Source organism: Sprattus sprattus (assembly GCF_963457725.1).
Source record: "Sprattus sprattus genome assembly, chromosome: 15".
NCBI classification, from domain to species: Eukaryota; Metazoa; Chordata; class Actinopteri; order Clupeiformes; family Clupeidae; genus Sprattus; species Sprattus sprattus.
The window spans coordinates 15,116,154-15,144,086 of record NC_137913.1 but is presented as its reverse complement, the minus strand read 5'-3'; the positions used below and the strand labels follow the sequence as shown (position 1 = coordinate 15,144,086).

The following is a 27,933-nucleotide window of genomic DNA, read 5'->3' as shown; positions in this document are numbered from 1 at the left end:
TGCCACCAAATGTGAAATAGTGTGCCCGAGCGGTTGGTTTGGTCAGACTTAAGGGATGGATGACGGCACAACAGTATTCCAAAAAGGGTTTTTTAATTTTCTATTTCTTTTCTACCTGCATGTTTAACAGACAAACCAAACAAACACACAAACAAACACTGAATGTAACATGAAACAAACACCGGGACAATGCCCACTTAGCTATGCACTAGCACCTGGTTTCAAACAACCATCACTTTAGGTCTGCTCACGTCAGCAACCTAACACACCGGGACAATGCCCACTAAACTATGCACCTGGTTTCTTCAATCCTCAACTTCGGTCTGCTCTCGTCAGCAACCTCCCTCAACTGAACTATGCGGCCCGTATTTAAACCAGCTGGCCGTTACCACTGACACACATTAAACAATTAACAGTTTCGCACGGTATTCTTATCTTCCACGCAAACTGACATGAAACATCACATACGTACATGCAGGTTCTATTAACAATTCTACAATGAAACACTTAATAAAAAAAGAGCACGTTTGATAACTATGAACCCCCCCTGCCCCGATGAGCACGTCTCTAGCAAAGCACGAAATAATCACAGGTAATCATTATCAGCCCTGCATCCCCGTTTGCTTCCCACGTTCCAATTAAACAGTTTGGGCCACCGATCAATGCACATAAACCCCAGCCCATTATATTCTTCACATCATCACATATATCACACAACAGTATCACATATTCCAATGTTCATATTAATGTCCATCCAAACGCATTATAGACACAGTGACTCAGATCTGCGGGGAAACCACCGCTTTAAGTGACAGTAGCCCTGCGCTCTGTCACATTTAGTGCACTTTTAATCGAACACTTTTCGCTTGACTAGCGGGGGCAATTATGCCGTGATTGATTAACAAAGAATTGTCTGAATTCGTGGGGGAGGTATACGTTAGCCATGTCGATGTCAGTAGCTTATTATGATTGCTCACTTGCTAACAACGTGCTTGCTAACGCACAGAGTGACGGCACCACATACTGCAGTCTGACAGAGCGCGCTAGTGCGAGCAGATACGTACACACAGCGTGATGATGCCACATCCTCTCTGATTAGAGTGTCCCGAATGTTGAAAATGAACGGTCTCTTGATCTCTCGTCACTGACTGGGCATCGAGGAGTCGAGGAGTCAAGAGGAGGAGTCAAGAGAGCTCTCTTAGGTTCGGAACGCACGGGAGGTCACGAACACCCCAAACAGCTGGTAATCCATTACATGCGGTTTTTAGTAAAACAATAAATGTTGGAACCACGATCGGTGTCCTAGCCTCCTTTCTGTATGTATGTGTATGTGTGCGCGATTGTATACAAGTGCAATGTATATGTGTTAGCTGCCGTGGAGAATTGGAGAAACGTTTGTATATCCTTGTGTGCGTTCGTGATCGTATGCCAGTGCAATGTGTGTGTGTTAGCGGTCCTTGTGCGTGTGCGTGTGCGTGTGTGTGTGTGTGTGTGTGTGTGTGTGTGTGTGTGTGTGTGTGTGTGTGTATGCGGTCGTGGATCTGGGTAGCAATGTGTCTTCCATGTGCGGTCGCCTTGGGACCGTCACATAGTTATTATTCTTTGCACCGACTTCTGTGCTTACAGTTTTTCTCAATTACTTTGGCGAATTTTTCCATTCACTGTTTACTTTTTTTACAGCTCACACACAGCCCTTAAGCTACAGTTGGATGGAGAGGGACAGAGAGAAGAGGAGCCTTGGAACCTTGGCGCAGGTGTCAGTGAAGCACAGGTGCAAGCCAGTTTAATGACCCTATTATGATGTCATAATGGCCCAATGTAAGTCAATGGGAAAATGTATATACATTTTTCTTTAATATCTTAAAAAGGAATAACAATACAGGGCATTTCATGCACTGTAATAAGAAGCCTAGGAAATACAATACAGGGCATTTCAAGGCTCCTCTTCTCTCTGTCCCTCTCCATTCAACTGTATAACTAGGAATATTAATAATAATAATACATTTTATTTAAAGCGCCTTTCATGACACCCAAGTCCAAAGACACCTTCCACACTCTCCTTTTTTTCTCTCTCCTTCTTTCTCTCTATCCCTCTCACTCCACTTTCTCTCACACTCCCTCTCTGCCCTACTCTTTTTTCTCCCCTTCTTTCAATATTTTCCCTCTTCACTCTATCTCTTTATCCATAGCCACTCTTGTTCATTCTTCTTTCCTTCTTCCACTCTTCCTTCCTTCTTCCACTCTTCTTTCCTTTCTTCTTTCCTTCTTCTACTCTTCTTCCCTTTCTTTTTTCTTTTCTTCTTTCCTTCTTCCACACTTCTTTTCTTCTTTCACTCTTCTTTCGTTTCTTTTTCCTTTCTTGACTTTTGCATTTCATGCACTGGTATTTCTTTCAAGAAATGCAGTTACAGTGCATGAAATGCCATGTATTGTTATTCCTACGTGGCTTCTTATTACAGTGCATAAAATGCCCTGTATTGTTATTCCTAGGCTTCGTAATTTTCTTACCTTTTTCTGCGATTAATTCAGCTCGAACCGCTTAACTTAGAAACTTTGTTCAATCTTTGTCGTGTAGGTCTTGTAAGGGACACTTATGCTATGTTTTTTTTCACTTTTCTAAACGTAATACTTTTTAAGATATTAAAGCAAAACTAATATACATTTTCCCATTGACTTACATTGGGCCATTATGGCATCATAATAGAGTCATTATACTGGCTTGCACCTGTGCTTCACTGACACCTGCGCCAAGGTTCTAAGGCTCCTTTTCTCTCTGTACCTCTCCATTCAACTGTATAACTAGGAATATTAAGAGACACCTTCCATACTCTACTTTTTTTTTCTCCATCTTTCTATCCCTCTCACTCTACTTTCTCTCACACTCCATCTCTTTGCTTCACTCCATTTTCTCTCCTTGTACTGGCCTCACTGAGCTCCTTGTTCAGTTATTCAGTTAGTTAAACACCAACACACAACAAGCTTTGTCACCGAGGGTGAAGTTTATCTCATGTAATGGTGTGAAACTGCAATACTGCTTTTTTTCTCTGCAACACTAGAAAACCTGTGTCAGCTAGCACATAATAAATTACACTGTCTAATGAATATCAAGCAAGTCGCCAATACAATTGTATTCGATTACTCAATTCTGCATTCACGCGTGGAAAACAATGTATACGGGCTGAAAACGTGAGCAGTAGTTCAGCTAAATAAAAATGTGTCTTTTTTTGTATTTTTCAATTATGTTAGCGTTCATCTCCGATGTCACAATAAATTTAACTATTTTTAAAATAGTCATATTTGTGTAAATAAAATTGAGCTCACAAGAAAAAAGACCAATTTTTCTGGAATGGGGCTGTAAGCACTAGAAGTATTTAAGAAATGCAAATATACTGTATGCATAAACTACATGCATTTTCTAGCAGTTTAAATACACTGAAGAGCATATTTTTTCAACCTGGGCAATATTTATTTATTTGTTTTCTAGATTCCTCTTGCAGTCTGCATTCTAAATGTATATCTCTCTTTTCCTATGACTTTCCGATTGTCTGTGTTTCTGTCTTGACAGCCGCCTCCTCAGTTCCCGCTGATGTTACCCAGGTGATTGTGACAACCCGCTCTGATACTCACATAGAGCTAGAGTGGACCAAGGTCAACGACATCAACACTTACATACTGAAATCGAGCGATGGCACTGAAACCCCCATCACTGGATCAGCTGGGAATAAAGTGACACACACAGTGTCACCTCTATTTGCTGGAACAGAATACTCGTTCACTCTCTTCACGGTGTTTGAGTATGTGAAAAGCAGAGGATATGTGGTCTCAGCAGCTACAGGTATATCTCTTTTTTTAATGCAAAATTTCAATTTTTCTCCACAACATTTGAAAACAGGATAGTACAGGGCATTTTATGCACTGTAATTATACTGCCTAATGTATATCTAGCATGTCGACAACAACATTGTATTAGATCACTCATACTCTAAATTCAAACGCTTGGAAAACAATCTGGGCTGAAAACGTGACAGGTATTTCAGCTAAATAAAAATGTGTCTTTTTTTCTTATTCTTTGATTATGTTAGCGTTAATATCCAATGTCACAATAAATAAAACCATTTTTAAAATTGTGTTAAAAAAAAAATTAAGCTCAACAGAAAAAATACAGATTCTTTTGGAATGGGGCTTTAAAGCACTACAAGTATTTAAGAAATGCAAATATACTGTAAACTAGAAACTACATGCATTTTCTAGCACAGTTTAAATACACCTAAGAGCACCTTTTTTCAACCTGGGCAATATTTATTTATTTGATTTCTAGATTCCTATTGCAGTCTGCATTCTAAATGTATATCTCTCTTTTCCTATGACCTTCCATCTGTCTGTGTTTCTGTCTTATCCACCCCCTCCCCTTCAGGTCCCGCTGCTGTTACCCAGGTGAATGTGATAACCCGCTCTACTACTCACATAGAGCTAGAGTGGACCAAGGTCAACGACACCAACACTTACATACTGAAATCGAGCGATGGGACTGAAACCCCCATCACTGGATCAGCTGGGAATAAAGTGACACACACAGTGTCATCTCTCTTTGTTGGAACAGAATACTCGTTCACTCTCTTCACGGTGATTGAGGAATGGAGAAGCAGAGGATATGTGTTCTCAGCAGTTACAGGTATGTCTCTTTTTTTTAATGCAAAATTTCAAGGAAGTTGCTTTTTTTCTCCACAACATTTGAAAACCTGTGTCAGCTAGCTCATAAAAAAAACCTAGAAAATGCATTCAGGAAATGCAAAAGTTAAGAAAGGAAGAAGAAAGGAAAGACGATTAGAAGAAGGAAAGAAGAGTGGAAGAAGGAAAGAAGAAAGGAAAGAAGAGTGTAGAAAGGAATGAAGAGTGGAAGCAGGAAAGAAGAAAGGAACGAGGAGTGTAGAAAGGAAAGAAGAGTGGAAGAAGGAAAGAAGAAAGGAAAGTAGAGTGGAAGAAGGAAAAAAGAAAAGAAAGAAGAGTAAAAGAAGGAAAGAAGAGTGAAAGAAGTAAAGAAGAGTGGAAGAAGGAAAGAAGAAAGGAAAGAAGAGTGGAAAAGAAGGAAAGAAGAGTGGAAAAGGGAAAGAAGAGTGAACAAGAGTGGCTATGGATAAAGAGATAGACAGTGAAATGGGAAAATATTGAAAGAAGGAGTGAAAAATGGAGTTAATATGAATAAGAATCCTAGGAATAACAGTACAGGGCATTTTATGCACTGTAATTACACTGCATAATGTATATCTAGCATGTTGCCAACAACATTGTATTAGATCACTCATACTCTACATTCAAACGCTTGGAAAACAATGTGGGCTGAAAACGTGACAAGTATTTCAGCTAAATAAAAATGTGTCTTTTTTCCTTATTCATTGATAATGTTAGCGTTCATATCCGATGTCACAATAAATGAAACCATTTTTAAAATAGTCATATTTGTGTTAAAAAAAAATTAAGCTCAATAGAAAAAATACAGATTCTTTTGGAATTGGGCTTTAAAGCACTAAACTATTTAAGAAATGCAAATATACTGTAAACATAAACTACATGCATTTTCTAGCACAGTTTAAATACACCGAAGAGCATCTTTTTTCAACCTGGGCAATATTTATTTGATTTCTAGATTCCTCTTGCAGTCTGCATTCTAAATGTATATCTCTCTTTTCCTATGACCTTCCATCTGTCTGTGTTTCTGTCTTATCCACCCCCTCCCCTTCAGTTCCCGCTGCTGTTACCCAGGTGATTGTGACAACCCGCTCTGATACTCACATAGAGCTAGAGTGGACCAAGGTCAACGACATCAACACTTACATACTGAAATCGAGCGATGGGACTGAAACCCCCATCACTGGATCAGCTGGGAATAAAGTGACACACACAGTGTCACCTCTATTTGCTGGAACAGAATACTCGTTCACTCTCTTCACGGTGTTTGAGTATGTGAAAAGCAGAGGATATGTGTTCTCAGCAGCTACAGGTATGTCTCTTTTTTTAATGCAAAATTTCAATTTTTCTCCACAACATTTGAAAACAGGATAGTACAGGGCATTTTATGCACTGTAATTATACTGCCTAATGTATATCTAGCATGTCGACAACAACATTGTATTAGATCACTCATACTCTACATTCAAACGCTTGGAAAACAATCTGGGCTGAAAACGTGACAGGTATTTCAGCTAAATAAAAATGTGTCTTTTTTCCTTATTCTTTGATTATGTTAGCTTTAATATCCAATGTCACAATAAATAAAACCATTTTTAAAATAGGCATATTTGTGTTAAAAAAAAAATTAAGCTCAACAGAAAAAATACAGATTCTTTTGGAATGGGGCTTTAAAGCACTACAAGTATTTAAGAAATGCAAATATACTGTCAACTAGAAACTACATGCATTTTCTAGCACAGTTTAAATACACCTAAGAGCACCTTTTTTCAACCTGGGCAATATTTATTTATTTGATTTCTAGATTCCTATTGCAGTCTGCATTCTAAATGTATATCTCTCTTTTCCTATGACCTTCCATCTGTCTGTGTTTCTGTCTTATCCACCCCCTCCCCTTCAGGTCCCGCTGCTGTTACCCAGGTGAATGTGATAACCCGCTCTACTACTCACATAGAGCTAGAGTGGACCAAGGTCAACGACACCAACACTTACATACTGAAATCGAGCGATGGGACTGAAACCCCCATCACTGGATCAGCTGGGAATAAAGTGACACACACAGTGTCATCTCTATTTGCTGGAACAGAATACTCGTTCACTCTCTTCACGGTGATTGAGGAATGGAGAAGCAGAGGATATGTGTTCTCAGCAGTTACAGGTATGTCTCTTTTTTTTAATGCAAAATTTCAAGGAAGTTGCTTTTTTTCTCCACAACATTTGAAAACCTGTGTCAGCTAGCTCATAAAAAAAACCTAGAAAATGCATTCAGGAAATGCAAAAGTTAAGAAAGGAAGAAGAAAGGAAAGACGATTAGAAGAAGGAAAGAAGAGTGGAAGAAGGAAAGAAGAAAGGAAAGAAGAGTGTAGAAAGGAATGAAGAGTGGAAGCAGGAAAGAAGAAAGGAAAGAAGAGTGTAGAAAGGAATGAAGAGTGGAAGCAGGAAAGAAGAAAGGAACGAGGAGTGTAGAAAGGAAAGAAGAGTGGAAGAAGGAAAGAAGAAAGGAAAGTAGAGTGGAAGAAGGAAAAAAGAAAAGAAAGAAGAGTAAAAGAAGGAAAGAAGAGTGAAAGAAGTAAAGAAGAGTGGAAGAAGGAAAGAAGAAAGGAAAGAAGAGTGGAAAAGAAGGAAAGAAGAGTGGAAAAGGGAAAGAAGAGTGAACAAGAGTGGCTATGGATAAAGAGATAGACAGTGAAATGGGAAAATATTGAAAGAAGGAGAGAAAAATGGAGTTAATATGAATAAGAATCCTAGGAATAACAGTACAGGGCATTTTATGCACTGTAATTACACTGCATAATGTATATCTAGGATGTTGCCAACAACATTGTATTAGATCACTCATACTCTACATTCAAACGCTTGGAAAACAATGTGGGCTGAAAACGTGACAAGTATTTCAGCTAAATAAAAATGTGTCTTTTTTCCTTATTCATTGATAATGTTAGCGTTCATATCCGATGTCACAATAAATGAAACCATTTTTAAAATAGTCATATTTGTGTTAAAAAAAAAATTAAGCTCAATAGAAAAAATACAGATTCTTTTGGAATTGGGCTTTAAAGCACTAAACTATTTAAGAAATGCAAATATACTGTAAACATAAACTACATGCATTTTCTAGCACAGTTTAAATACACCGAAGAGCATCTTTTTTCAACCTGGGCAATATTTATTTGATTTCTAGATTCCTCTTGCAGTCTGCATTCTAAATGTATATCTCTCTTTTCCTATGACCTTCCATCTGTCTGTGTTTCTGTCTTATCCACCCCCTCCCCTTCAGTTCCCGCTGCTGTTACCCAGGTGATTGTGACAACCCGCTCTGATACTCACATAGAGCTAGAGTGGACCAAGGTCAATGACATCAACACTTACATACTGAAATCGAGCGATGGCACTGAAACCCCCATCACTGGATCAGCTGGGAATAAAGTGACACACACAGTGTCACCTCTATTTGCTGGAACAGAATACTCGTTCACTCTCTTCACGGTGATTGAGGAAGTGAGAAGCACAGGATATGTGTTCTCAGCAGTTACAGGTATGTCTCTTTTTTTTAATGCAAAATTTCAAGGAAGTTGCTTTTTTTCTCCGCAACCCTTGAAACCCTGTGTCAGCTAGCTCATAATAAACTAGAAAATGCATTTCCTGAAGGAAAAACCAGTGCAGGAAATGCAAAAGTTAAGAAAGGAAAAAGATGAGAAAGAAGAGTATTATTCTTTTTATCTTTTTCTGCGCTTAATTCAGCTTGAACCGCTTAAAGGCACAATATGCAACAATTATGCTTCAGGATTAGGGTTAGGATAAGCAGTTTAACCTTAAAATAACAGCTTAAAAAAATTGGGGCGCTACAATGACTTTAAATATGGAGAATTGCGTCTGTGCCAATGGCATAGCAGGGTCGATAGGCATATAACTGCGTTCTGTAGTTTTGCCTGCCGATGCCCGCCGACCTGACTTTGATTACCTTCTGCCGATCTAGTAAGTAGCTTATTTGCTGTCTTGCTTAGTCTTGTGTTGCACATGATTGATGTTTGACTGTGTAAGGACAGTCGTTGAGTAATTAGTTTGTCATAATGTCAAAGTCAGCACATTTCAAGAGATTTCGTTAGTTTTAGCTGCTAGCATACCTTTAGCGAATAGCTATTAATCCTTAATGCACCTTTAACGTAGAAACTTTGTTCAATCTTCGCGTAGGTGCTACTGGTGCATTTTTCTAAACTTTTTTTTACTTTTTAAGGTATTAAAGAAACACTGATGAAAAATATCCCATTGACTTACATTGGGCCATTGTGACATCATAATAGGGTCATTAAACTGGCTTGCACCTGTACTTCACTGACACCTGAGCCAAGGTTCCAAGGCTCCTTTTAGCTCTGTCCCTCTCCATTCAACTGTATAATTAAGATAGCACGAGTGGGAGTAGGGTAGGTAAGGGATAATCCCACGGGTGGTGTTCGGCCGTAGCCATCGAGGCCGCAGGCCGAGTAGCGTAGGCAACAACACCCGTGGGATTATCCCTTACCTACCCCACTCTCACTCCCACTCCCACGAGTGCTATATTGCTTTTATAAAACAATTCTACCGTCAACAAATTAACATTTCAACACGAAGTTATTGATTAAAAATGGTTTATTTCGCCATTGTTTCTCCGCAACAAAAAATAGTTCCATTGTCAACGTCTTGGTTTGGAATTTTAAAAACTTTGAATTAACGGTTATCATCAATGCGAATGTGTTATCGCGGAGTGATTTATTTTTAGCTGTGAAAAGTCCCGTAACTGTATGTTGACGAATAACCTATAGCATGGAACGTCTCTCGTCCAATCAGAAACAGCTAAATTACGCGATAGAACCTAATTGTTTTACTAATGCAGCTGGGGGTTCACTTACTTTTGAAAATAGGCCTACACTAATTCCATGTTTCATGTAGTTTTCTGGCTTCTCAAACTATTTCTTCTAAACAAGTCTACATGCAAATGATAAACATAAACCTTACATTTCATCTATGGAAAATTGGTGGTAAAAAAATGAAAAATCATGGTAAAACAGAAAACGCTTAAGTGCTCAAGGGGTTCACATACTTTCAAGTGGCACTGTATATGGTTTCTGTATGTTGTTTCCCCTCATTGCCCATAGACACCTAGTTTATTGTAGGCTAACCGATGAACTTGATTTACGTGCAAACTTTGAAGGTTGGCTACGTATATTGTTTAACTAGCCAACCTTTATTATTAGGCTATCATTATTAGTGTGCTTGCCCGAAGGGAAGCACAGTATTGTTATCGTTAAGTTTTCTTTATTTATTCTGCCCGATTTTCTTGCAGCTAACTACTCCTCGCCCGTTTGAGATAGAGACGCCATTCAAACACCGAAATGTCCAGCTCGATCCCGTGCAACCTGCTATGACTTTTCGTGGCGGTACTCCTTGTCACTCCTTTTTTATTCCTCTTTTTCATCCCCTTTTTCTCTCATTGACTAACATGGGGAAGGTTGAGCCATTGTGACGTCACCCGCTCTATCAGTCGTTCTCCATTCAACTGTAGGAATATTAAGAGACACCTTCCAGGGCTCTACAGTGCGAGTATTTCACTCGCATAAATAGGTACGTGCAAACTTGAAAAATAATTTACAAGCACAGTGTGCGAGTGACAGACAGTTGTCAATACGGCGCCAAAAAGTGAAGCATTCCATTGATTTCACATGGAAACAACTGACAGGGTCGCGACTCCAGGGTTTTCGACGGGACCAACAGCAGCAGCAGCATAATCATCATCTGGATTTACTGACATTTTCGGTATATATAAACACATAATATCAATTGGTAACTGGTGTGTTGTATACTTTATAAACATTTATGTTTTACGTTAACTTATTACACTAGGCAGCAGTATTGTGAAGTAGAGCTAGAAATGGCTTTGCTAGCTCCCATATTGTAGCTCACACCAGCAACTGCTCAATTTAGGACAGAAAGGAGTTTGGTAAATTAGCTTGTAACTGTCAATGATAACTAGTTATTAGAATATATTAGCCAACGTTAAGTTGACTTCAAAGGGGCAGTCGAGTGTTTAGGTTGTGTCAGCTAGCTTGGAAAGCTAGCTAATAATTACAGTGCATGAAATGCCCTGTATTGTTATTCCTAGGCTTCTTCTTCTTCTTATTCTTGTTACCTTTTTCTGCGATTAATTCAGCCCGAACCGCTTAACGTAGAAACTTCATTCAAACTTTGTCGCGTAGGTCTTGTAAAGGACACTTGTGCTATGTATTTTTCACTTTTCTAAACTTTATACTTTTTAAGATATTAAATAAAAACGAATCGAAATTTTCCCATTTACTTACATTGGGCCATTATGACATCATAATAGGGTATTTAAACTGGCTTGCACCTGTGCTTCACTGACAGCTGCACCAAATCAAAGGAACCTCTTCTCTGTCCCTCTCAATTTAACTGTAATTAGGAACATTAAGACACCTTCCATTCTCTACTTTTTTTCTCTCCATCTCTCCATCTTTCTCTCTATCCCTCTCAGTCTACTTTCTCTCACACTCAATCTCTCTTCTTCACTCCATTTTTATCTCCTTTTTTCAATATTTTCACTCTCTTTTTCTCTTTCACTCTTCTTTCCTTCTTCCACTCATCTTTCCTTCTTCCACTCTTCTTTCCTTCTTTCACTTTTCTTTCCTTTCTTCACTCTCCTTTCTTCTTTCCTTTTTTCACTCTTCTTTCCTTTTCTTCTTTCCTTCTTCAACTATTATTTCCTTTTTTCACTCTTCTTTCCTTTCTTCACTCTTCATTCTTTTCTTCTTCCACTCTTCTTTCCTTTCTTCACTCTTCTTTCCTTCATCCTCTCTTCTCTCCTTTCTTCACTCTTCTATCCTTTCTTCTTTCCTTCTTCCACTCTTCTTTCCTTTCTTCTTTCCTTCTTTCACTCTTCTTTCTTTTCTTCTTCCTTTCCTAACTTTTGCATTTCATGCACTGGTATTTCCTTCAGGAAATGCATTTTCTAGTTTTTGATTGAAGCTTCACGTTAGCCTCTGTAAACGTTTAGCTAGCTAACGTTAGCTAACTATGAGGTAGCATATCCCAAGTAACTTGTTGTGACCGATAGCGTGAGTTAACATTAACCCGTGTCCTGGGAGTAATGATTCATGAGAGACCTTGAATCATTAGGTTAACTGAAAAACATTTGAGGATGTACACACAGCGTAGCTGTTGTAGTGTGCTCAGTTTTCGAAAACTAGACTGAAACTAAGAAGGATAACTATGACTAAATGTGACTAAAACTAATATGCACTGAATCTAAATTAGCTGCTGAATCTAAAATAGCTGCCAAAATGAACACTGAGATGTATTAATTTTGGCAGCTATTTTAGATTCAGTCTTAAGACAAAAATGCATATTAGTTTTAGTCACATTTAGTCATAGTTATCCTTCTTAGTTTCAGAAGAGGTTTTTCATGGTTGCTAGCTCTAATCAGATGTACTATAGGCTTATAAGAGAAGACTAACTTTTTATGCCAACGAACACCAATAACTAGAACTAATTTGACAGACTATAAACCAATGTGATACACGTGCTCTCTAGCTATACAGTAAAAGTGTTGCTTACGTTTGATACTAGACCTACAGTCTAACTCTAACTGCATTAAGTCTAACATATAGGCCTATCTTACAATAAACTTTAAGTAAAGCTGGCTATGTAACCGCATTCATTCCAATATTGTTGCAGAGATGTTTCCTTTTACCAAGATAGCAATTTCAACAATTCACTTAGCTCAGTAAGTCAGTATAACGAAACTCTGAGATACCCTCATATGTCTAAACGTCAGTGGAGCCAAAATATAATGGTTGAGCTTGGTTGCTTGCTAAAATATATTGGAAGAAGGCCCCACTACACTGATTGAGTAGATGTAAATACATGTTAATTCATAGGCACTTGTTCTCTCTGTCACAGAGCAAGCACACTCTCGCAGTTCGTTCACGAAACGCATTCTAGTTATCATTATTATTATTATTATTACTACTACTACTATCATATCAAATTAAACAAATGGTTCCAACCCCTTTAGCCTACATGAAAAGCCAGGAGAAGGCGAACCAAAAGTTTCTTCCAAAACACGGTATTCTGCGCATGTTGCGAGTTTATGAAGCCCTATAGCAATTTGCTCGTCTGTGGGGACAGGCTTTCGGTAGCAGAACACTTGCAGGAGACACATCACATCAATTGGCATAATTTGTTCGAATCCTGACCTGGTTAGCCTTAAGTTTTCCACCCACGGCTGATCAGTGAAGTGGGCCACACCAAATGAAAAAACTCCCTAGACCGCGCTCGCTCCCAGATGTACGGAGGCCTGTATGGGTATGGAATTCGCTGCTATCGGAGAGCGTAAAATATGTAAAATCATACGCCTTCTCCTTCTAGCAGCTATTAAAGTAAATAGCTCAATAGCTACAGCATTGATAATTCTGACTGCGGAGAGGAGGGCGTACATGATAGCCTACCAAATTTGACTGAGGACTCAGATGATTGGAAAACGGTCGCTGATGCGCATTTCAATTTCAATTTCAATTTCAATTTTATTAAGGATAGCCCCTTGAGATGCAACATCTCGTTTTCAAGGGGTCCATTTGGTTTGTGCGAATCACTGAATGCGCATAGCTAATGCGAATGAGCTGAATGGAAACGCACCTACTGACACCTGCTCCAATTCCATGGAACCTCTCCTCTCTGTCCCTCTCAATTAAACTGTAACTAGGAACATTAAAGCCTTATTTATACTTCGGTAGACGACACTTTTGAAAAGGTCGCCGACACAAAAAAAAAAGTGTCGTCCAGGCTTGTGTGTTTATACTTCAGGCGAACAGTCGCCGAGTTCGTCATAATGGGAGAGGCACTTTTCTTTTCTTTTTTAAACGTAATTTTTTTGGGAAATCAGCTGTTGGAATCAGCTGTTGACCGCTCGAGGAAAATTCAAACAACGAATCAACAACGCTTGCCGTCTATCTAGCCAATCACACTTGCACGACACTTTGACTTCAGCGCCAGTAGAAATGTCTCCATGTAGCCGACACTTCAAAACGACGGTTTAAAGCAGGGGTAGGCCTATCCAATTAAAATTCTAAGGGGTCCAGTTTCCAAAATTTTCCTCAAGCTTGGGTCCGGAGGTCTATCACACATTTTTTTATGACCGTTGATTTCACTGGAGTCATAAGGACACAAGGGTGTGTCCATTTATCTTTCTTTTGACTTTGACTGCATGTGTTTTATGTAGGCTACCAACAGTCAAGGTATGCATTATGATTCAGGGGCATATTTAGCCGATATAAGTAGGCCTATAGGCGCTAGTAGTGTCTGTTTGGTCAACAACTGACTATCAGATCAAATGAAGGTCTATATTTCAATAATATTTCAGCAGTGTTTATTGTGTTTTTCCATATTATTAACATTAAACATAGTGTCCAGTAGATTCCCTAGCAAAGTTTTAGCTACAGCACCCATGCACTCGTTTGCTCGTTGTTGGGCAGTGAATGAATTAGTCAGGATGATGGTAGATCGGGCATACTGGGCTTTCAGATCATGTATTTTCTGTGCTCGCAGTTCGGATTTGAGAGGGTTATTTTGATCAAATTATGTGTGCTTCATATCGTAGTGGCGTTTCACGTTGACGAGTGGCACCGTCTCAGAGCATATCAGGCACACAGGCTTACAGCTGCGCGCAGGCAGAATGAACATGTACACGTCTGTCCACTCCTCTTTTAAAGCTCGGTTCTCGCTGTCTACCTTTCTCTTCTTAGAGCATGCCATCTTTCTCTTCAACCGCGAACTGCAATTAATCTTTACCTCTCAACTCTCTCGCACAGTCAATTTGTCTGCAGCTCGTGCGTGCACCAGACCCACAGCTCGCAGCTTTCTGATTGGCTACTGGCATTATAAAGTTTAAACAAAATCATAGCCTACCATAAAGTTATGGTTAATTTAATGTATTTAAATGGTTTGTAAAAGTCACCCAAACATCAGTTGTTAAAACCGCTTGGTCAAATTATTTAAAAAAACATTTTTTTTTTTTTTTGCAATTATGTCTTGGTCCGGAGACGATGTCAGTTGGGTCCGGACCCGGACCGCGGTCCGCCTATTGCCGACCCCTGGTTTAAAGTGTCGTCCAGGCACGTGCAGAGGGGGGGGCTAAGGGGGCTTGAGCACCTGCCCCTTTTGCCCTTGATGCCCAAAGTGCCCTTTTGTCAGAGTGTTTTTTTATCATTATTATTTTTATTATTAATATTTTTTAATTTATGTGTGAAAAGTCCGTCTGTGCGTTCCAAAATAATAATACATTAACGAAATGATAATAATTTAGATCTACCTTGGTCGGTCACATGATCCACAACGTGCCCTCACTCTGCCCTGACGTGACCTGCTGACCGACGCCTCGGATAAGTTGTGTCTCTGGAGCTCCCGTTTTCTAGGTAAGCCGAGTCGTCTTGTGATGCCAAATGTACCATGATGACTCGGGAATAACTCGGTGTAAAGTTTGCTATAGGGGCTTATATGCCTCTCTCTTGTACGTCGCTTTGAACAAAAGCGTCTGCTAAATGACTGCATGCAAATATGAGCCAAAAATAGTTGATTAACTCCCGTAAATAAACTTGTCAATGTATGAAGTTTGTATCGTTTAATATAGAGCGTGGTCTTTAAATCTGCGAGCATTTTCGTTAATTTCACGTCATGATTTTGTATTGGTTGGTGAATTTTGGTAACGTTATTTCATATCAATCAGAGAGAGAGAGAGAGGGCCAGATAGCGAAAGCGAGCAGAAGTCTTTGAGCAGAAGAAACAAGAGGACGAGTGCGAGAACTTAAACTGAAACACAGGGAATTTCTGATAGCAACAGTGTATATGAGTGCGACAACTTAAACTGAAACACGGCATTTCTGCAAGCAACAGTGTATTTGAGTGCAGACAATCCGTCTTGAGCAGGATCTCCCCCCCCCCCCTCCATCCGTCTCACTCCCTCTCTCCATCTCTCACTCCCTCCCTCTCTCTCTCCATCCATCTCACTCATTGAAAATTGTATGTTGAAATGGACCCACATTGACTTTAAACATTGCACCCTTTTGACAACTTTCATACTCACAGTGAAACACAGCTGTCTACAGTACTTGCTGCCTGTAAAATTATAGTTTAAAGGCCTTGTTCCCTTAAAGTTCCCCCACTCATTTAAAACCTAATGAGTATGCACCTGTTTGTGAAATGGCCGTATGTGTGTGTGTGTGTAAGTCTGTGTGTGTTGGCAGCTGTGGAGACACTGTAATGTGTCTTGGGGTATAAACCAACCCCTTGTGACAACACTGTCCTATAGTGTGAAATGAACTCAGCGTCACACTGGTGGAAATGACCGTCACACCAGTGGACATAGGCTATAGAAAAGGCCTAGATAAATACATTTATACAAATCCGTGCTACATATGCCCCCTTTTTAACTTTGAGCACCTGCCCCTCTAAAGGTCTCTGCACGGCCCTGGTGTCGTCCATGACGTAATTTTTGTCGGCGACCTTTTCAAAAGTGTCTTGTACGGAGTATAAATTAGGCTTAAGACACCTTCCATTCTCTACTTTTTTTTCTCCATCTCTCCATCTTTCTCTCTATCCCTCTCAGTCTACTTTCTCTCACACTCCATCTCTCCTCTTCACTCCATTTTCTCTCCTTTTTTCAATATTTTCACTCTCTTTATCTCTTTATCCAGAGCCACTCTTGTTCACATGTCTTCCCATTTCTTCTTTCTTTCTTCCACTCTTCTTCCCTTTCTTCTTTCCTTCTTCCACTCTTCTTTCCTTTATTATTTCCTTTCTCCACTCTTCTTTCCTTTCTTATTTTATTCGTCCACTCTTCTTTTCTTCTTCCACTTTTCTTTCCATTCTCCACTCTTCTTTTCCTTTCTTCTTTCCTTCTTCCAATTTTCTTTCCTTTCTTCTTTCTTTTTTCAACTCCTCTTTCCTTCTTTCACTCTTCTTTTCTTTCTTCTTTTCTGCTTTCATTCTTTTTTCTTTTATTCTTTCCTTCTACTCTTCTTTCCTCCTTCCACACTTCTTTCTTCTTTTCTTTTACCCTTCTTTCATTTTCCATTTTCTTTCCTTCTTTCACTCTTCTTTCCTTCTTCCACTCTTCTTTCCTTCTTTTACTATACCTTTCTCATTAGCTTCTTTCACTCTTCTTTCTTTTCTTATTCCTTTCCTAACTTTTGCATGTCATGCACTGGTATTTCCTTCAGGAAATGCATTTTCTAGTATTACAGTGCATGAAATGCCCTGTATTGTTATTTCTACGTTGCTTATTCTCCTTATTCTTTTTACTTTTTTCTGCGCTTAATTCAGCTTGAACCGCTTAAAGTAGAAACTTTGTTTAAACTTTGTCGTGTAGGTCTTCTTAAGGACACTTCAGCTATGTATTGTTCATTTTCCTTCCCTGTTTTCTACCCTTTATAAAAAATGTCCCATTGACTTACATTGGGCCATTATGACATCATAATAGGGTCATTTAAACTGGTTTGCACCTGTGCTTCACTGGCACATGTGCCCAGGTTCCAAGACTCCTCTTCTCTCTGTCCCTCTCCATTCAACTGTAGGCCTACTCTTTAAAAGCACAAGTCGGGTTCATCCTCTGTCGGTTAAATCTTCTTGGACAAGATGAAATGATAGGCTTAGCCATACCACGGAGCAGGTAGGAATGACGGCAAGGCTATTTGATAGTTAAACAACACGTGTTTTAGCCTAATATAAGAAGTGCAAAAAGCAAGTTCTGAGACTTTCTACATGGGTTAATTTATTTACATGGCTGGGTTTTGTGGTATGTGTTTTCACTCACATTGACGAATTATTTGAATGATCTGTCTTAAAACTCAGCGGAGAGGTTAGAAAGTCACTTCTATTAGTTATCTAATTGGTTAAATATAGCATTAATAGTCAAACAAAGTATGCGGTCCCCTTAATGGTAAAGCTATGACCGTGTGTGCAGGGTAACGGGGTGTTCTCCCCTTAGACTAATCTACAGGCTGACGGTACTGCCAAGTATCTTGGCTGTGTAGAAGTAACACACAAATAAAGCTGACTGACTTGAAGGAAGTTAGCAACATTTAGCCTATACTTTCCGAATTAATTACCCGACATCAAAACAAAGGAAATTACGAGAATGTTCACCAAGTTAAAATGAATAGTGAGATTCTTAAAATATATTAAGAGACATCTTCCATACACTACTTTTTTTTCCATCTTTCTCTCTATCCCTATCACTCTACATTCTCTCACACTCCATCTCTCTGCTTCACTTCATTTTCTCTCCTTCTTTCAAAATGTTCCCTCTTCACTCTCTCTTTCCTGATTCCTCTCTTCTTTCCTACTCTTCTTTCCTTTCTTGACTTTTGCATTTCATGCACTGGTATTTCCTTCAGGAAATGCATTTTCTAGTTCTTATTACAGTGCATGAAATGCCCTGTATTGTTATTAAAACTTTTCTTATTACAGTGCATGAAATGCCCTGTATTGTTATTCCCAGGCATTTTCCTCTTCTTATTCTTCTTACCTTTTTCTGCGATTAATTCAGCCCGAACCGCTTAACGTAGAAACTTCATTCAAACTTTGTAGGTCTTGTAAAGGACACTTATGCTATGTATTTTTCACTTTTCTAAACTTTATACTTTTTAAGATATTAAATAAAAATGAATCGAAATTTTCCCATTGACTTACATTGGACCATTATGACATCATAATAGGGTCTTTAAACTGGCTTGCACCTGTGCTTCACTGACAGCTGCACCAAATCAAAGGAACCTCTTCTCTGTCCCAATTTAACTGTAACTAGGAACATTAAGACACCTTCCATTCTCTACTTTTTTTCTCTCCATCTCTCCATCTTTCTCTCTATCCCTCTCAGTCTACTTTCTCTCACACTCAATCTCTCTTCTTCACTCAATTTTTATCTCCTTTTTTCAATATTTTCACTCTCTTTTTCTCTTTCACTCTTCTTTCCTTCTTCCACTCTTCTTTCCTTCTTCCACTCTTCTTTCCTTCTTTCACTTTTCTTTCCTTTCTTCACTCTCCTTTCTTCTTTCCTGCTTTCACTCTTCTTTCCTTTTCTTCTTTCCTTCTTCAACTATTATTTCCTTCTTTCACTCTTCTTTCCTTTCTTCACTCTTCTTTCTTTTCTTCTTCCACTCTTCTTTCCTTTCTTCACTCTTCTTTCTTTTCTTCTTTCCTTCTTTCACTATTCTTTCCTTCATCCTCTCTTCTCTCCTTTCTTCACTCTTCTATCCTTTCTTCTTTCCTTCTTTCACTATTCTTTCCTTCATCCTCTCTTCTCTCCTTTCTTCACTCTTCTATCCTTTCTTCTTTCCTTCTTCCACTCTTCTTTCCTTTCTTCTTTCCTTCTTTCACTCTTCTTTCTTTTCTTCTTCCTTTCCTAACTTTTGCATTTCATGCACTGGTATTTCCTTCAGGAAATGCATTTTCTAGTTCTTATTATTCTTTTTACCATTTTCTATGCATTTTTCTAAACTTTATACTTTTTAAGATATTAAAGAAAAACTAATACAAATTCTCCCATAGACCTATATTGGGCCACCTGCTCGGCCTCTGGAGACCCACACTACACCTCCTTTGACAGACGCACCTATGACTTCCAGGGTACATGTCGTTATGTCCTGGCATCAGTTTGCAATGGAACGCAAGGCCTACCTCACTTTCAGGTGGAAGCCAGGAATGAGGCATGGAATGGTCTGCAGGTCTCCATCACTGTGGCAGTATACGTCAATGTGTCTGGACATCTGGTGTACATCTCAAAAGACAATCAGGCGACTGTGCAGGTAAGGGTTAAGTCCAAAGTCATCTTCATTCTCATTCCATCATGGTGGAACCAGTTACTCAACCTGTCATATTTTCTCTTATCATGCTTGAAGTCACTTTCAAAAGATCTGCCAAGAACTAGTTTGTTAACTAATCAATATAAAAATGATAAGTCATTATATTTCCTCACGCTTTCTTATTTGTTGTGATAACATTCGTTATTAATGCTGAAGTAACATTAGTTCGTTTTACGGTGAGATTAGTTTCTGCTTGTTATATAATTCTATTAAAATAACCCCTTATTCTCTGACTCTGACTTCAGGTGAATGGGGAGACAAGAAACCTGCCAGTCCTTCTTGATGGGGGCAAAGTGTCTGTCTATGCCAATGGACTGCACACGTTTTTGAAAACAGACTTTGGTCTGACTGTCGGTTATGATGGTCACTGGGTGTTGGACATCACAGTGCCAGTCAACTACACTGGTGCCACATGTGGCCTGTGTGGAAACTTTAACGGCCTCCAGGGTGACGACTTGACTATCGAGGAAGAGGGTTCTGGCTATGTGGAAGTCCCTGCTTCTGATTTTGGAGACCACTGGAAGGTTGATGACGGCATGCCCTGTACTGGAGGATGTGGAAACTCCTGCCCAGTGTGCCAAGATGACTCGGGAGCCCGTGTCCAGTGTGAGCTACTCAGAGCTAGCAATGGACCACTGAGCTTCTGCCATGCCCACGTTGACCCCCAGTCATTCTTCAACAACTGTGTATTTGACGTTTGCCTGTCTAGGGGCAGAAATGAAGTTGTCTGTCGTGCGATGGAAGCATATGTCAGCGCATGCCAAACTGCAAATGCCACTATCTACCCCTGGCGTCAAATTAGCACCTGCCGTAAGTTTCCAGGACCTGGCTCAAACTCTGCTGTACTTGTTGTTTGAATCTTTAGCATCTTACCAGAAGCAATCAAAACAATGTATTTCAAATAACTATTCAAGGTACAATCTATGATTCTGGCAAAAAGGTTGTTGATATTTGAGTTCATCATATCACACCCCTCCCTTTCATGCTCCTGAAGCCAAATGTTGATTGGTTGAAATGGTTTATTGCTGGGTCTGAGCCACTAGGTTGGTTCCCAGTTTACAAAGCCAGGACTGTGTGTGAACTCCAGAGTTGTTTTGAGTGCACATACAGAACGGCTAGGTAGAGGGCCGTGAGGAGCAATTTGACAAAATGTGGTTTGGATATGAATCAGGGACTGCACCCTTCAGCTTTACAGCCACAGTGTTGGTTGGAATCATGTACCTCTCCTTCCGGCTTTACAGCCGCAGTGTTGGTTAGAATCGTGCACCTCATCTTTCAGCTTTACAGCTGCAGAGTTGGTTAGAATCGTGTACCTCATCTTTCAACTTTACAGCCGCAGTGTTGGTTAGAATCGTGTACCTCATCTTTCAGCTTTACAGCCGCAGTGTTGGTTATTAAGTTTAAAAAGTAACAAAGCCATTACCCATCTCAACAGAAATGGATTGTCCAGAAAATAGCCACTACGACCTGTGTGGCACAGAGTGTGGGCACACCTGTGCCAGCAGCATTGATGCCAGCTGTGACGGGACCTGTGCTGAGGGCTGTTTCTGTGATGCTGGATTTGTGAGGAGCGTGGGGCGCTGTGTCCCTGTGGAACAGTGTGGCTGTCTTTATGACGGCTTCTACTTTGAGGTAAACACAAAATGACCAAGGGTCTAGGTCGAACTGTACATATGCAGTCATTTTAAGGAGGACATAACAACATAACATTATGACTTCTAGAAAGTATTTTTCATGTCAGTGTTGCTCTCTTGTGTTGTCAGATCGGGGAACAGTTCTGGACACAAACTTGCTCTCAGCGCTGTGAGTGTTTTGCCCCCAATGACCTCCGCTGCACCGATTTATCTTGCCCGCCAACTCTATGCTCTGTCAGAGATGGCATCCGGGGTTGCGATCGTCTGTCAACCTGCACAGTCTGGGGAGACCCTCACTACCTCACCTTCGATGGGGCTTTGGCTCACTTTCAGGTAGGATGGATAGTAAAGAAATCTAAAAATCAAATGAAAAGAAAGGTCCTAATTCTAAGACAATTTTTTCAAGATGAGGGTTTGAACTTCGTACATAATCACAATTTTCCATTCCCGTCTCCAGGACACCTGTGCCTATGAAATTACCCACACCTGTGGCAACATCCCTGATGATGCCTTGGATTTCCGTGTAGTAGCCGCTAATAATCACCGTGGCAACTTAATGGTGTCTTTTGTGTCCACTGTGGATGTGTGGCTCTCTCGTGGAGGAGTACAAAGCCACATCACTATTGGGCAGAACAGGAGAGTCAAGGTACCTCCCACAGGATAGTGCACATGAAGAGTCTCCTCAGTGAGGATGTTCTTGTAGTTCAGTACATAATGCAAACACTTCTGCCCCACCTCACTGTAGCTGTCTCCTGTTTTCAGGTTGATGGTCAAGACAACAATGCAAATACCATTCAGGTTGGCTCCCTGGCGCAGTTGACTCGGGAGTCTGGATTTGTGGTTGTGAATGCCTCAGGGGAGCTGGTGGTCAAGTTTGATGGTCGTAGTAGACTTGTGGTTGGACTGAGTCCAAATTACAATCAATCTGTGTGTGGGATGTGTGGAAATCGCAATAACAACTTAGCAGACGACAAGGCTCTGCCCAATGGCACTCTGGCCCAGACTGACAGGCAATTTGGTCAAAGTTGGAAATCAAATGCAAGCAGTCCTGGGTGAGTATGATTAAATGGCAGACAATAATTATGTAAACTGCATGCTCAGAAATATCCAGAATATATCAAAGACCATCCCTTAAGGCACACGGCACCTATTAATTAGATTTACTATTCAGAATTGAAAAGTGAAGAGATTCTAGGTATAAAATGTAAGTTATTACACCTTTATCAATCAAACTTGCAACATGTTTGATACTGATTTTGTTCAGTATCTCCTGCACCTCATTGTGGATCATGTTCTTCTCCTGATCTTCCCTAGATGTGGAGCCAGCGACTGGATTGAAGACGGGACGTGTCTCTTTAGAGCAGAATACACAGATCTGTGCAGCATCATCACCAACAGCAGCGGCCCGTTACAACAGTGCCACCAGTATGTTGACCCACAGGCGTACCTCACTTCCTGCGTGTATGATCTCTGTGCCTACACACCAGCCAATGGCATGCTGTGCTCAGCGGTGGAGGCCTATGAGGAAGCTTGCACTGTGCTGGGGCTCCAAACAACAGAATGGCGTTCTGCACTGCATTGCTGTGAGTACATAATTTTCATTGCCTACATTTTAGTTGGAAGTTTAAAAGCAAAATTCCTATTAAGTCGTGACATGATTATTAGCCTCAGGGGGTGGACCGATTGTACTGTTACAAACTACAGATCAGACGAAAGTGGAGAAGCTATTTTTGATACACCTCGCTCAATAAACAACTATAGTCCAAGAAACAGTAGACAATAAAACCAAACAGCATCCAGTAGTTCGGAGAGGAGGATTAAGGTGATTAAAGAGAGCAACGACATCTGTAATTAACTCATGATGATTAAACCATTTAGTTTCTTCCACTTTTTAAACTTCAAGTGCTATATCTTTATATCCAGCCGCTGATTATGGCAGCTTTCACTAGCTGGGGTCGGACAGTCGCTCCAAGTTGTTTACTGGACGTTATCACCGTCTGTCTGCACGCCTGTGAGGCCTACTCATGACCAAACAGAGCCGTGCGCTTGCCACTACAGTCTCAAACAGGCGGGACTCCTGTGCTACTCGAAACTATTTTATTTCTAACTAAAAATTCAACAAAATAAGTTCACTAAATGGGTTGTTAGGTGTGAATTTGACGATCTCAAAATAAAACATTTAAATATATTTTTGGTAGGGCTAAGGAAACTTTTGGGGGCTCCAAAATAGGGCTAGATACGCCCCGGTACGCAGGTAAACCACATAGCAGAGAGAAATATACAGTATGTATTATAATAAGGAAACGGGCATAAGTACTTCTGATGTAAACCAGGCATAAATCAACATCTACCACAGAAAGTTCCTGCAGCGACTGTTTGCTTAGCCTGAGCCATAACAATATGAGCAGGACCTGCAGTGCAGTACTTACTCCTGCAGTGCAGTACTTACTCCTGCAGGGTAATACACACTGTGCATAAAGCCTGTTAGGACCTTCCTACTGTAGTGTTACAATTAGTGGTCTACTGATAGATCCAGGTGCCTCCACCGATCATATTTCACCCCACCTGTTTCTGCCAATGCCTATTTCAATTAATTATACCAATACATCTGGATTTGCCATGTTTTTGAGCAGCTGTTGCTGACCCCTGTGAAGAACTCGACTGCAATGAGGATGAGTGGTGTGGCAAAAAAGGTGGGATCTACGGCTGCTTCTGCAATGAGGATCACCCAAGACCTTATGCTGAGTCCTTTGGTAAGGTCTAATATGACTACATACAGTGGACCTCATTTTTAAATGCAGTTAAGAAAAAGTTAACGCATATTTCTTCCTACCTCTACTTATGAAGTTCCTGGTGACAAATCTGGTTTTCATTAAAGTTTTCTTATCTGAGATTCATTCTTAACTAAGAACAGGATTTAAGAACACGGAAAAGCAGGCGTAGATAGGCCAGATTGGAGTGGAGAGAGAGAGGTAGGAAGTGAGCAAGGGAGAGAGAGAGGGAGGGAGAGAGGGCGGAAAAGCAGTCGTACAGAGAGGGAGAGAGAGGTAGGGAGAGAAGGAGGGAAAGAGAGAGGGAGAGAGGGCGATGGAGAGAGGGTGGAAAGTAGTCATAGATAGGCCAGAGTGGAGTGGAGTGGAGAGAGAGAGAGGGAGAGGGAGAGAGGCCGGAAAATCATTTGTAGATAGGCCAGAGTGGAGTGGAGAGAGAGAGGGGGAAAGGGAGAGGGACAGAGAGAGAGAGAAGGAGAGGGAGAGAGGGCATAAAAGCAGTTGTAGCCAGAGTGGAGTGGAGTGGAGAGAGGGAGGGAGCGAGGGAGAGAGAGAGGTAGGTAGGGAGGGAGAGGTAGAGCGACAGGGAGAGAGGGAGAAAAAGCAGTGGTAGATAGGCCAGAGTGGAGTGGAGAGAGGGAGGGAGAGAGAGAGGCAGGGAGGGAGAGAGACAGGGAGAGAGAGGGAGGGGGAGAGGGGGTGGAAAAGCCGTAGTAGATAGGCCAGATTGGAGTGGTTAACCCTGACCCTAACCCTGGACAGATTAGAGTGGCAAACCCTAACCATGACCCTAACCCTGACCCTAACCCTGGCCAGATTGTGTGGCCCATGTTCTTTAGTTCTGAATTTGTGAAAAATTGTTGGTGATAGCGTTCACATCAATTGGACAGACATCATCGGATTTAAAGAATTATAATAATGATAAATACGAGAATATTTGTATCATTAAAGGCACCCAGTGCAACTTTAGAGACTCGAAAAATAAACATTCAATTTATAGTCTTTTTTACACGTAGTAAGTTTCAATAACTCCATACCATTACATATCGACATTCAAGGAGCAAAGATGAGACGTCGTTGTGTGGTGAGAACTGATAGAAAATCGTAAACAACAACAATCGCCGGTGGGTAGAGGCCATTTTTCCATTGACTGGAATCCTGCTTTATTTATTGTAGGTTACAAAAAATAAAGAAAATGGCGGTTGATGGTTGATCTTTAAGAAGACTTAAGAAAATGTTTGAGAATTAGGTCCATTGTTACTACTAATAGTACTACTGCTTTTATTAAATTCCTCCTTCTTTATATTCCGATATCACTCTTCCCCTCACCATATTCACCTGTTTCCACCTTTCTTTCTCCTCCGACCTTTCTCAGACTCCTTGGAGGAATGTTCAAGCAGCACAGGCACCATGTCTCTGTCTCGCTGCCAGCTGTTTGAAGAAGGCTTCTCTGCTGTCACCCTCCACCTCAACGACCCCAGCTGCAACGGCACACTCCAAGATGGCAGAGTGGAGTTCCTCTTCGACAATGAGAACCACATTTGTGGAACCACTCTGAGGGTACAATAGCTTCTACACCAAATATTTACAAAAGAAGCTATTATTTAGAGGGATATTGCTTTAAGTGTTAAGTTCAAATCAGAACCGCAAAAACATGGCAAAACCCAGACAGTTAAAATATGATACTCAGAATTCACAGCAAAAGATGGATGAAACCATTGTTGGTTGCTACTGTTGTTGGTTCCTACCAATGACATTTACCCTTGTGTGTGCTGTCTGTCGCCCAACAGAGCAATGGTACCCACTTCATGTATGAGAACATAATCCAGGGGGAGGCCAACTCAGCCGGTGGCCCCATCAGCAGAGAGAGTCAGATACAACTGCTCTTCGGCTGTGCCTACCCCCTCACTCAGGCACTCTCCATGGACATGGAAATCAACCCCCTGGAGAGGTTGGTTTTGCCTTAATGTCGGCACTTTTTCTTGGTTTATTTGCAGCCTTTCTTCAGTGACCAAACACAATACATTGGAGACCGAATTCTTCTATTTCTCACTCATAAAACATCCAGATAGTAGTCTTTCATAATATTTAAAACAAATATATGTTTACAGCACACACAGTGCATCAAATACTCCCCCCAAATTAAAGCCTTTCATAGAGGAACTATCACTATTATCAAAGCCTAAGTTTTCTGCCTGTCTTAAAATTAACTGAATTATTTCTACAGTGTTCTGACTAAGAAGTTACCAGGAGGTCAAGGAACCTACCGTGTCCGAATGATTCCCTATGAAGATGCAGGATTCTCCAATGCGTTCTCTGGGAATGTGTCTTTGGCGGTTAACCAGCGAATGTACGTGGCAGTCAACGTGGAGGGAGTGGACAGCCGCCAGATCGCCATAGTGATGGACTCCTGCTGGGCCACTCCTGTCAATCAGGCAGACTACCGCATCCGCTGGGATCTCATCAGTAACGAGTAATTTGTGCCAACATACCCACTCTAACTTCTTACATACCTTACTAACAGACTAGACTATCACACGTGCCTACATGTATAAGGGACGTAGAGCTCCTACAACTTATAAAACATAAACTATTCAACCAACTAGCACACTATCAGAGTTTCTTAAACATAATTTGGGTCCTTATTTGTTCAGCCTTGTTTTTTGTTGCTCATCATGTTGGTTGATTCCCTTCTTCAGTAGTCCCTATTGTCCTCACTGTCTCTTTTGCCATATGTTATTCCCCCTCTAGGTGCCCCAACCCCAATGACCGCACAGTGCAGCTGCATCAGAATGGCAACAGCACATCAGGTCACTTCTCCTTCAAGATGTTCTTCTTCACTGCAAACACCTCCAAGGTTTACCTGCACTGCAGCATCCACCTGTGCTTGGTGGCGGGCAACGACTGCACAGCCGTAAGTTCACCACATCTAGAGCACACCAGGATGGAATTTGACAAGCAGAGTAATGTCAAGGTTTGGCTATAGTTGTAGCCTTATATGTTCGTCACAGGTGTTTAAATAAAATACAAATTTGCTGAATGTTTGTCAGAGTGTGAGTGTTGAGTGTTTACACATCAGATTATTTCAATAGGAGCAAATGTTAAAAAGAAAACAAATCTGTTCCTTTTCTCTTCCTGTTTACAGCACTGTTACCCAGGTTACCCCCCGAGGAAGCGCCGCTCTGTTGATTTCCATGACAGTGCCTCCCTCTCACTGGGGCCTCTAGTTTGGGCCAGGGACAGAGCAGGTAAATATGGAAAATTCATCACTGACTACACCCAGCTAGATGTCAAATGTATGTGTGTGTCCGCGCGCAGGCTATTTGATCCTTTGTTTATATTTAGTGTTGTTATGGGTTGTAACGTTCCTCACCCTAGATTAGGGATCTGCCCTTCCCACATTCACTTTTTGTGGTCTAAAATTGTTCCCTTAAATCCAAACTAATCATTCTTCTCATTTGTTGTTTTTTTTCCAGATGGTTAAGACATGGTTGTCCCGACTGTCTGACTGCATCTCTGATGGTCCTGTTTCTCTCTGTTCCCACCCTCACCCCTCTCGTCTAAAACAGAACACAGATACACAATCACCTGGCTCTGAAAAAACAACATTCACAGCATTCATAGAACACAGATACACAATCACCCAGCCCCGACAAACCGACATTAATTGAAGCACAGAACACAGCTAGACTAGTCTACAAAAAAAACACTTCCAGCCACACTGGCTACATCTGAACTAATACGTGCAAATATGGCCTATTTCTTTAAATATTAATCATTGGCCTCAATGACGGTCATCTCTGAGATGATCTGACAGTGCTGTACCATTTCCCTTCTGTGGTAACATACAGTAGAGCACGAAGAGAAGAAAAATAATTGTGCTTATGGCCCTATGTGTGTATATTTACCATGCTTGATTCAACATTGTTCTTACGGGAG

General features: G+C 40.7%; 1 protein-coding gene across 1 annotated transcript; it reads left to right on the top strand.

The window, feature by feature from the left end:
- Nucleotides 1-555: 555 nt before the first annotated feature.
- Nucleotides 556-27,478, top strand: LOC308376298 (alpha-tectorin-like; the record flags this gene model as incomplete). The annotated part of the gene is made up of 20 exons (XM_080852593.1): nucleotides 556-592; nucleotides 3,566-3,835; nucleotides 4,415-4,672; nucleotides 5,741-5,998; nucleotides 6,587-6,844; nucleotides 7,964-8,221; nucleotides 19,276-19,532; nucleotides 19,835-20,399; nucleotides 21,025-21,221; nucleotides 21,353-21,556; nucleotides 21,681-21,869; nucleotides 21,986-22,233; nucleotides 22,538-22,806; nucleotides 23,857-23,976; nucleotides 25,370-25,554; nucleotides 25,785-25,945; nucleotides 26,222-26,467; nucleotides 26,746-26,908; nucleotides 27,140-27,242; nucleotides 27,471-27,478. 20 exons carry the CDS (start codon nucleotides 556-558, stop codon nucleotides 27,476-27,478), a joined length of 4,254 nt encoding a protein of 1,417 aa, XP_080708719.1.
- Nucleotides 27,479-27,933: the final 455 nt, after the last annotated feature.